This window comes from Antedon mediterranea, chromosome 3 (assembly GCF_964355755.1).
Source record: "Antedon mediterranea chromosome 3, ecAntMedi1.1, whole genome shotgun sequence".
Taxonomy (NCBI): domain Eukaryota; kingdom Metazoa; phylum Echinodermata; class Crinoidea; order Comatulida; family Antedonidae; genus Antedon; species Antedon mediterranea.
Window position 1 is genome coordinate 156,291 of NC_092672.1, and position 11,352 is coordinate 167,642.

The window sequence follows — 11,352 nt, forward strand, 5'->3', positions numbered from 1 at the left end:
CACAGCACTTAAGATTCTTACAACGCAATTAACAGCGCCCACTGTGGTTTGGTTGTCTTATGAGCCTTATGTGTATTGTATTTGTAACTAACCGGATATAAAAGGCTTTCTGCACAGTGACTTGGCGTCAGCATGCTAATGTTCAAATTCTTAGCCGTCCGTAACGTTTAAGACGACACTAAAGTGCAGTGAATCTCTTACGGTTCTTTAATTAAAGTATCTATTAGGCCGCAGCCTACGTGACTGTACACATTAGCGTACTAATAATCAAAAGTAGTCAAATCCAATTGATGAATGATTTACAGTATTACCAAGTTACAACTAGGGTGAAACATTACAACTACTCTTGTCGTACACATGAGACTACTAAGTTGCGCTTTAAACACCAACCTCTATGTTAATTGGGGCCCGAACATTTAACGTAATATCCTCTATAAAAAACGTGCTGGCCTTTTCTGTTTGAGTATGACCGGCGTGTGGTTGTGTACGTCCTATACATTCGCATTTTGGCTCTGTGATATTTATGTGTTGAATTTTTATTTATAATTCAGCCTTACTATCCAATTTAAAAATGTCTTTTAATCTATTTCATAGAGAGCATTAGTCTTCTCTACTTTGTGGTTCTGGAATAACTCCCATTATTACGCTACATAAGTATAGTTTTTATATACATACTATTTTTTTATTATATAATAGCAATTTAACTTTATGATCAACTTTTATGTCATTTACAAAACGATCAAACACGGTAGTAACACTTCAACATGATATTGAATATGTGAGGACATTTTCAAATGTCCAATATACATTTTAATGCTGCATCAATTGAAATTAAACATCAATGAAATTACCATATTGGAATCAAGTCAAACTTTCATCAGTAAAACTGTCATCAGTAAAACTGTCATCAGTCAAACTGTCATCAGTAAAACTGTCATCAGTAAAACTGGTACCATTTTTAGTAATATCACAAAAATACTAGCTGTTTCTTCTATTTATTTGTTTTATTTAGTTGTATTGATTCAATTTTGTGGCGCGTTTTTTCCTACAGGATTTAAGACCAATGAAAACGTGCATTGACTCACAACGAGAAAATAATCTGAACAATATGTATCATAACTACGTCACATAAATTTATTAATTTTAATTTACAGGAAGATAACATAATTGTGATTTTCAATAAGCACACGTAACGTAATAGGCACTGTGTTTTCTAAAACAACTGAAATTAACATATTCATTTAGAAAATATATTATTTTACGTAATAGATGTCAATTAAAAATATCGACGGCAGAATATGGTAAATGTGACTAATTTTGTTTCCATCCAAGCAAACGTTCTCACTTAGAGTCCTCCCTACTAACACCTCAACTTACCTCCCATTGGACATAATGCCGACGCGAAGTCCTTTGGAATTTATTGAGATCATACTTTGACTGTCAGTCTTATCATTTTTGTCATCACAATTTTGGTCAAAACAAATTATAATGAAACATAAAAAGTACTTTAAATCATTCAAAATTAAAAGTATCCGTTAGTTGGTCATGTCGTCAAAATTAAACCAAAATTAATTTGATATATAAATATAAATAAATTCTGTTTTCTTAATTAATTCTACAGATTTTTGTTTTAGAAACTATGGGACAACATTGCAATTTCTTAAACATTTTAGTGGTTCCTGTCAAGGTATGTGTAATTATGTCCAGTAAATTTATTCGGATTTTCCGTCATCTGAACTAATTGATCGTTTTTTGAATCCGGAAATACGACCATTCATTCCAGAGGAAAGGCCTCCATGTAAAAACGACGAACCTTTTTTGAAACCATGGAGACTGTCGTGTGTTTTAAAATCGTCAAATATTGCTCGCTTTCCATTAAAATATTTGCTACCTAATGTGTCCATACCACCACTTCCCGGAAACGCTCGTTTTCCTGTAAAATATCCATTGCCAAGGGTGTCCATTCCACCACTTCCCGGAAAAGCTCGTTTTCCTGTGAAATAGCCATTTCCTAGTGTGTCCATTCCACCACTTCCCGGAAACGCTCGTTTTCCTTTGAAATATCCATTGCCTAGTGTGTCCATTCCACCACTTCCCGGAAACCCTCGTTTTCCTTTAAAATATCCATTACCAAGGGTGTCCATTCCACCACTTCCGGGAAACCCTCGTTTTCCTTTGAAATATCCATTGCCAAGGGTGTCCATTCCACCACTTCCGGGAAACGCTCTTTTTCCTGTGAAATATCCATTGCCAAGGGTGTCCATTCCACCACTTCCGGGAAACGCCCTTTTTCCTGTGAAATATCCATTGCCTAGTGTGTCCATTCCACCACTTCCGGGAAAAGCTCTTTTACCTGTGAAATACCCATTGCCAAGTGTGTCCATTCCACCACTTCCGGGAAACGCTCTTTTTCCTGTGAAATATCCATTGCCAAGTGTGTCCATTCCACCACTTCCGGGGAACGCTCTTTTTCCTGTGAAATATCCATTGCCTAGTGTGTCCATTCCACCACTTCCGGGGAACGCTCTTTTTCCTGTGAAATATCCATTGCCTAGTGTGTCCATTCCACCACTTCCGGGAAACGATCTTTTTCCTGTGAAATATCCATTGCCAAGCGTGTCCATTCCACCACTTCCGGGGAACGCTCTTTTTCCTGTGAAATATCCATTGCCAAGCGTGTCCATTCCACCACTTCCGGGAAATGCTCTTTTACCTGTAAAATATCCATTGCCTAGTGTGTCCATTCCACCACTTCCGGGAAACGCTCTTTTTCCTGTGAAATATCCATTGCCAAGTGTGTCCATTCCACCACTTCCCGGAAACGCTCTTTTATCATTAAAACCTATTTTTTCTGAACTATCTTCAGTGCTATCTGCTGCTCGTTTTCCTGTAAAATATGACGCTCCTAGGGGATCCATTCCACCTGTAGGAAAAAGCCCACGTTTATCTTCATCATTTAATTGAAACAATTCATCATCGTTGGAACTAAAGTCCTTTTTGGATTTGATGAGGTTATCAATAAGTTCTTTGGCTTCTTCGTCCGCAATTTCTACATTACTAAGGACATCAGCTCGTGCCTGAAAGTATGACATAAACATTTCAGTTTAATGATATATCGTGTTATAGGAATAACTAATAACGTATATAATAATAATAATTATTACCAGTATACAATAATGTTTCTGTAAGTATTTATTTATCTACTAAAATGTTCCAGTACAAATTGGTAGTAAAACCTCTGTGTACTAATATGTATTCAGGAAGTACTTGTTAGACCTGTTTAGGTTATTAATAGAAATAGCACTACCACTACCAATGTTTTAGAATAATGAATGTGTATACTCGATCGTTGCAACACTATTTCAAACCAATTCTTTGTTAACAATCGCAAAATGTCTATCTAAGTTAACACATTTCCTTCAAAGCATCAATGTTGATTAATCTTAATGCACCCACCGATTAAGTTGAGAAAAAGAAAACTCTAGTAAACTAGTGCTCAACTGTATGTTATTAACTTAATGTTTGTATCAAAGTACTATTGTATGTTACATGTTTAACTAATGGTTTACCATGTATATAACATATTTGTAAGATAAAGTATATACATTATTAAATGACGTCAGAAGGAACAGATAAATTATCGATAACCAGTACAAATTTAAAGAAACAAACGTTTTATATAGTATTTAGAGCACGATGACACGATAATCATAATAAATGGTCAGTAATGCGTGAGATAATGACAACAGTATGGACGAAAGAAGCAATGGTCGGGCTGCTAAGAGGTTTGGCGATTCCACGCTGGTGCTTATTTTTGAAACAAATAATAATTACTCCCTAAATGCCTGTTACCAATTTCGCAACGTTAATGAAAGTAATCTTTAGTTAAAAGGACAGAATCATAAAGGAATCAAGTAATAATTGCTCGCGATTAAAATAGTTTAGATGTATTCTGAGCATCCTCGCTCCTAGCAATTTATAGAATTGTTGTATTGACTGCTGCAGTTGATGCTATGCCTCACTTGGTTTATCGTTGAATCAATCAGTTTACTATATAAGATTTCTATGAATCTATTAGTGAAGGTCTTTTGCTTCAAACACACAAATACTAATAAAAAAAACAATAATGATTTTCCAAAAGTATCGAGTTGGCCTGACGACAGTTTATCTTTTAGCGAAATAATAATTATTAATTTCAGTACTAAAATAATGAGTCTATACAAAATTGATGCTGGAAAGGAAAGGTTAACATGCATGCAGTTGAATCCTATTTAAATAAAATTAATTATGGCACGAATATTTTACTTAATTCAAGTAAATACAATTATAATTATAAACTGAATAGATTAGAAAATATATTATTATATTTAGCAATTGTAGGATACTAGGACTACTGTGAAATGTTTGTAACTTCTAATGTACATTAAAACAAAATAATACATTTACAAACATTATGTTATGATTTATTATGACACTTCTTAGTAAAAATATAAAGCGATCCAAAATATGACGAGTGTCTGGTTTACCCAGCTATGTTTAAGCTCATAAACAGATTTCATTATAAGGTGTAAACGTGTCTATGTGCTTCTTGTTGCAAGAGATGATACTAAACCTCGTGTAAAATTCTTAGATTGAAAGGTAAGATGTTTTACGATTATGATTATGTTTCACGACATCTTAAGTTGAATAACCAATGGTATATTTTTTTATACAGGAACATTAAGAATATTTTTAGTGACAAAGCATTATTTCAATAAGTACACTAGATTATTAATTTATCCTTTTTAACAATTTATTTTTTAGACCTATTTGTTTTTATTTATTTATTATTATTTAAAGACAGGTAAATAGAAGTTCTTAGGAAGATCCAAGAGAAGAATAAAAGCCACTGTCATAAATTATGTAAACCTACACCTATTTACTAACAGAAACTGTACATTACATAGTGTGTGTAGTATACGCAGTCAATAAATTACTAAAATTATTACTAATCACAAGTTTTTAAGGTGTGATTGAGAGTTTATTGATCAGGGTGCATTGCGCATGTCCAGTAATACCTACGAATTAGACACATGGGAAGCACCTTGGAAAGTATAATTTCGTAGTTTATGATAAAACAAGCACAACGACGTTAATGTGGCCAAAAATTAACGACTCCCAGTAGACACAGTATATTACTTTATAGCTTGGTTTAATTAATTCATTTCTTAAACTCATAAATTGACTCCAATTGTGCGGGATTATGATCTGTCTCGTGATATGTTACGCTAGGCCACCTCACACCGTATGTATTAAAATCAATAGATCGTGATCGTAGATTTAACAAAATCCTTGGAGAATAAAAAATATTCATTCGTAAAGTACTATGTTGTTTAAACTACTGCTTTATTTAAATTTTCAATCTTAAAATATCATTAATAGTATTTATAAAAACACTCCATAACTTAGTTCTTATCTGTTTTTTTTCCCTTTTTTTTCAAACTATAATATTACAGAACCATGGCTGATGTATATGGTAAATGACTTCTGATAAATAGGCCTAAACAAATTATCGTTGAGCAGCAAACAGCACGTAAGACAACATATTGTATTATTATTACAACCTGAGAAAATATTTCAAAAGATTAAATATTTAGAATCATATTATCTCTAATGACTAGAAAATGTCAATGCTTTCGCTAGGAACTACTACTGGTCAATAACTCTGTATACTATTTAAATATTATCTTTATTTCTTCTTGTTCTCAATAGTACAATTTATGGAAATTATAAGAAGTGTTAGGTTAGAGAAACCACACAAATAAATCATAAACTAAATTGTCCATTAAAAATGTAAGACGTGTGCCATCTTTATGGTTAAGATGATCAAAGACATATTGGTTAAGCAATGTATGTGAATAAAAGCTTTTAAGAGTTAACGCAATTCACGCCGCGAAGGTCTTTACTAATATGTAAAGTGGAATTAAGACGAATCATTAGGAGGACGATTTACTATAAAGGGGTTAAATATGATAAAAAAGTATTACGCAACAGATCTATTTTTAATTAAACTTAAGCATTCTACTTTTAAAATCACAATTAATTCATTGATTTAAAAATACAGGTCTAATAAAAATGGAAAACAAGAAGATAAAATTCAGATAAAGATTTTTTTATAAAAAATATCTTTCGCTGAACTCTTTTTCGATAACCACCAGTGCAGAAAGGTAAGTGCTGCCATTTTGACCTCTCTCTCTCTCTCTCTCTCGTTCAAAGTCAACGTTCCAAGTTCAGATAGATGGAATACAGCATTTATTAAAAATGTATGATTGACTGACTTTTTAACTAAACAATTGAAATACAGAAAGCAATAGTTATTTCTGTGTAAACTTATAAAACTATTTCTAAATTTTTCCTGTCGCCAAAATAATTTCTTTTTGGTTTAGGCCTAAACACATACTTATTCATTATCACTAAACTTCAGATAAAAGAAGGTTGGTTACGAATTACGAAAGCCTATCTTGACTAATTGTTTCAAAGTAAACATCGTGTAATAAACTTGAATCCTAATCGGCAACATTTCATACACGAGAGAATATTAAATTAAGTGAAAAATATGGTTCAGATAAAAGTGAGTCAGTCACTGGCCCCTCCTATCTCTAAAATGATTGTAATTGGTATTTTCTTCAATTTGAGGGAATATATAAGTTATACAAATAAATGGATTTTGAATCTGAAATGAATAATTATTCCATCAACAAGAAATATAATAATACTAGACATTTAAAAGGCGGCTCTTATAAGAATATACGGTAATTTAGTAAAATTATAAGATGGCTATTAGCAACGTAGTAGGTATAAAATATGTTTACAAAGCGACATTTGTAGGTTGTATCACAACTTCAAAATGTGATTATTATTTTGAAATGAACAATCTAATGTTTGTTGAGATTTTTTTCATTGTGATAATAATTATGGTGTACTATGACGGAACCCAATACGAAGACGCTTTCTTTGTTTCCATTTTAATATTCATATCGTTAACAACGGAAAACTTTTTAAAATCTGAATTTGATTAGTTGAATATACACACAGTTTCAGGTTTATTAAAGTAGTGAGCTCATTATACCACAGTACGATAAGACATTATTTAATGATATTTGTAAGTCGCCAGATACTATAGGATCGCATCGTTGCTTTATGATGAAAATGGGACGACTTTTTAGCTACTGTATTTAAAAAAAAGTGCGTGTGTTGTGGCTCATCAACCAATCTTACTGAAAGCTTAATAAAAGGGTAGAATGATTTCTATTCGTACAAAAAAATGCTGAGAATGATTATTATTTGGGATTAATAAATTTCAAAAATGAGGCCAAACTTATTACAACTTTCCATCTAAATCCCAGCTGTGAATGTCATCAAGTCATCGGTTCATCAATTTAAATGTCGAATAAAGTAATTGTTGTCTTTAGTGGATTATGATCTCTCTTCCTTTGGATTTCATTGAGGTCTATTCTTGTTCCTCATTATACTTATAAAATATACTAATAATGATATTTTTCCCATCAACTTTCATTTTTTCAGTGGAAAAATAACTTGACTAAGATTATTTTATACATTGTTTACCTCTTTAAACATAAAGAAGACTTTGTATAGAAAAAAACTAACTTGGTAATGTTTTCCCAGTTAACTACCTGTCTACATTTTAAATACCTATTAATTTCATTTGCATAAAACTAACTTGGTAATGTTTTCCCAGTTAACTACCTGTCTACATTTTAAATACCTATTAGTAAATCATTGCCGTTTGTACAAAAGGAATTATCAGATACAATTTACGGTTTTGTAAATTTTGATTGATAATATTCTCATTAACTTAGAATTTTACAGAAATATTTCTCTGAGATTGTTACAATGCATATGAATATTATTCTATGATGGTTTAAATACACACCTGCCTAAACAGAATTTATGGCGTTTTGCCGCCGAACGCCTAAACGTCAGTCGACTTTTTCTTAAAGTTGAATCTACAATTTCACTATATTAAATTGATTTTACCTAATAGATGCATGCCATAATAACTAAACTTACCGCTTGTTCACTGCTCACTGTTGGTATTAGTGCCACATTCAGTAAACAGCCTACTAACCAAATACTACCAAACAATTTGAAATAAAACATTCTTTCACAAATGCCACTCTTACTGGTCAGATGTAATAACAACCAGGTGTTTCAAAATAGTTTTTCTGACTGTAAAAGACCCTACTCGTTACCTGCTTTTTATGCGAACTCATAACAAGTCACTATCGTCCATGCAATCAACACAAGTAACACATCGTATAGTGCGCATGCGTTTCTAATCGCGTGTATCCTTGCATTTGATTGGCGAGATGTCGAAGAACGTTTTAAAAGAAGGTTTTTAATTACACGTTACTGGAAATAACTATCGATTATTTAAGTCCGTGTTTCGTGGGCATTAAGCTGTCGAACGATCCAATATCTCCATTCAGGTAGCAGTCACCAACGCATTTACTAGCAACGAAAAAGTTGGAATTATTTTATCACATAAACAAAGCAATTAGACACTAAGAAGGTGTGTTACTTTTTATATCGACTCAAACTAATATAATAAAATATAGTAATGTTTATAATACCTAAAATACCAGTGCAACAATTATACAATTTTGACAAATATTTGTGTTCTTCTTCTATTTATGCATAATTTGGATTTATTTAAATTTATCGTGAGCTATAATTTACCTTCAATTATTTGAAATTAATACCCACGTATTTCAACTTCTGATATAAAGTATCGGATAATGTTTTACAAAACCACAATATTTTAATTGATTCTTCAAACTTTAGAAATACAATTATTGTCTTACATGAGTACATTTGTAATGTCTAATAGGAAACTGTGAATGTTGCAGTATATTTTAAAAATGTCCTTGAATTAAAAGTTTTTTTTCAGATGCTGTACTTGTAGTTATTAAAAATTAAATAAATGCTTCTAAACTACGACTTCGTAAATAAGATATTAGAACACAAGTTAATTAGATAGGTCAGAGTACACAAATGGCAGAATTATTTATTCAATAATGGGGATGCATTATTATTCCAATAAGTAAATTATTGAGCAAAATTAGATTAATTCTTAAAGTATACCAATTAGCGCATACGCATGGTGGCATCTCTCTGTCAAAATGTTTATTATCATTGTCAATTTATCAGGTAATAACTTTATTTATTATATATTTCGTCATTATAAAGCTTTAATTATCTTTCGTGTTGCCGATTTATTATTACAGTGTCAAGTTTCCATTATCATCTGCATTACAAACCAAAAATAATTCAACAAAATGACAATCTAACTTTAGAGTAGAAGACCAATGGGAAGTGGTGTCGAGGATTGGTCTATAGGTGGATACTTGCACTGATAACGACATTGATTATTACACATTAAACAAATTATTTATCGATATCTTACTAATACAGCCCTTTTATTTTGAATTATACATGTAAACTAATTCTTAAAAAGTAGTTAAATCATTTGACTGCTTTTTAGTAAAACACTCTACATCTTAAATAAAAGCATTATAACGTTATTACATTATATTTTTTTTAGTATTTTCCAACGTATTAGTTCAATAATACGTTTACTATACTTTGAGAAGAATTTAAGATTACTACAAGGCCAAGATAGGTGAACAAACAGATCTTAATATAATAATATTATTGTTCAATTAATGAGGCTTTTATGGGGTTTTGAGAAAACAATAGGGAAAATATTGGATTTAAATCTACATTGTTTGGCTACAGCCATATTGTGATAATAGTTGGCTCCAAACATTAATGGATATATTTTACTTAATCTTGCATTAAAACGGATTAGATTTAAATTCTTCATAAATTCAATCAAGTTCAGAGATTGTCGAACAGTAGTTTATTCATCAGCTATGTACCTGTGATTGAGAAATAAGCGTATTGCTCGTCTTGTCGCGAACCTTTCGGTTCTTATTAGGAGCAAAATGTATGAGATATATAACTTATAAGATACAATATAATTATTATTTCCTGAAATCCACATAAAAATCAAAGTATATATTTAAATAAGTGGGATTGAAATATGTTATATCTGTTAACTAACCTGTCTACAAAATAACTGATACAATTTTCAAAAACCATGAATATATTTACGTATAAAATACTTTTATAAATCATGAATATCTACTTTTAGTCTCATAGATACCATTATAATTTATTCTTGGCAGTTTGTGTCCTCAAATGATTTCATATTCAGACATATTCATATAGAAATGTTATTCCCATGTTTGTGACTTAGTATGCACTTAGTCATTTTGCGCTTGTGGTTTATTATGAAAGAAAACTGATCAATAATCATGGCAAGTAATGTCATCAATTGTTCTTTACTGTAATTTTCAAAACGCATAAATTTCATTATAATTAAGACGTTAAAGGAAAATTAATTCCTCGTTACTACACATATGTAGTTTGAACGAACGATATGATATCTAATAATGTGTCAATATGTACATTGCACCAATAGTTTCGTTGTCAGCTCTGTTGATATTTAATAACTTTCACGATAGCAAATAATGCTAGTATTTGAGTACTAACTTGCTGTCAGTGACCGGTTAGCTTAACATTTTAATAAGTTTGTATAACGTAGGAATGTTGTGTTTACAGCTTCTGTGACGCGACGATGACGTAGCTAGGAGATGTGTTCCTAAAGATAATTTATAATTGATTTTGAACCTATGTTATATTATGATATTCTTTTATAAAAGGTAGGCGTACTAATATAAATGATCATCGCAAAAGAAGGAATGGCTTACATTGTAATCAGGGAAGAGTAAAATTATATTACAGAGTGTAATTTCAATCTTCCCTGAGTGTGAAAAAGAGAAATGACATAATATTTGGTCCCAGGTAACAGCAAAATAAAAATCGATTTTCTTATTATCTCTTTTTTTCTCAGTTATTTTTCTACATTCGTTCAAAAACAGTAGCTACTTTCGCTTAATATCTCATTACCACTCTATCATGCAATAAAATATTGAAACTCAAAGATAAGTTCGGATTCAAAATTAGACAAGGTTCGGAAGAATGATACAAAAAAAAAATATGAAAGTGTTACGTAGCATAGACATCAGATAGCTAATATCAGTTGTTGGACGGATTATAATGTTATATAATCTAATATCCATGTACAATATCGAGTATTAATCGGTGTTTTGTGTTTAAATATCAGTTATCGACGAGGTGGCTACAAACATATATTTTAATGTCAAGAAAGAGGTATACTAAGATAAGGTTGAAAAGTAAGCTTTATATTCGATATGACATTCGTGA

The 11,352-nt window shown here is 31.3% G+C and overlaps 1 protein-coding gene across 1 annotated transcript; it reads right to left on the reverse strand.

Moving 5' to 3' along the window:
* Positions 1-804: 804 nt before the first annotated feature.
* Positions 805-8,240, reverse strand: LOC140043290 (uncharacterized). The gene is made up of 2 exons (XM_072087789.1): positions 8,071-8,240; positions 805-3,077 (listed from the first exon to the last, which is right to left on the reverse strand). Exons 1-2 carry the CDS (start codon positions 8,158-8,160, stop codon positions 1,713-1,715), a joined length of 1,455 nt encoding a protein of 484 aa, XP_071943890.1. The 5' UTR covers positions 8,161-8,240; the 3' UTR covers positions 805-1,712.
* Positions 8,241-11,352: the final 3,112 nt, after the last annotated feature.

Bases quoted from the DNA above. Each gene is read 5' to 3' on its own strand.
- LOC140043290 (XM_072087789.1), bottom strand. From the start codon at position 8,160: ATGTTTTATTTCAAATTGTTTGGTAGTATTTGGTTAGTAGGCTGTTTA. The intron at 3,078-8,070 runs GTAAGTTTAGTT...TCATACTTTCAG, and splicing joins CAGTGAGCAGTGAACAAGCG to GCACGAGCTGATGTCCTTAG.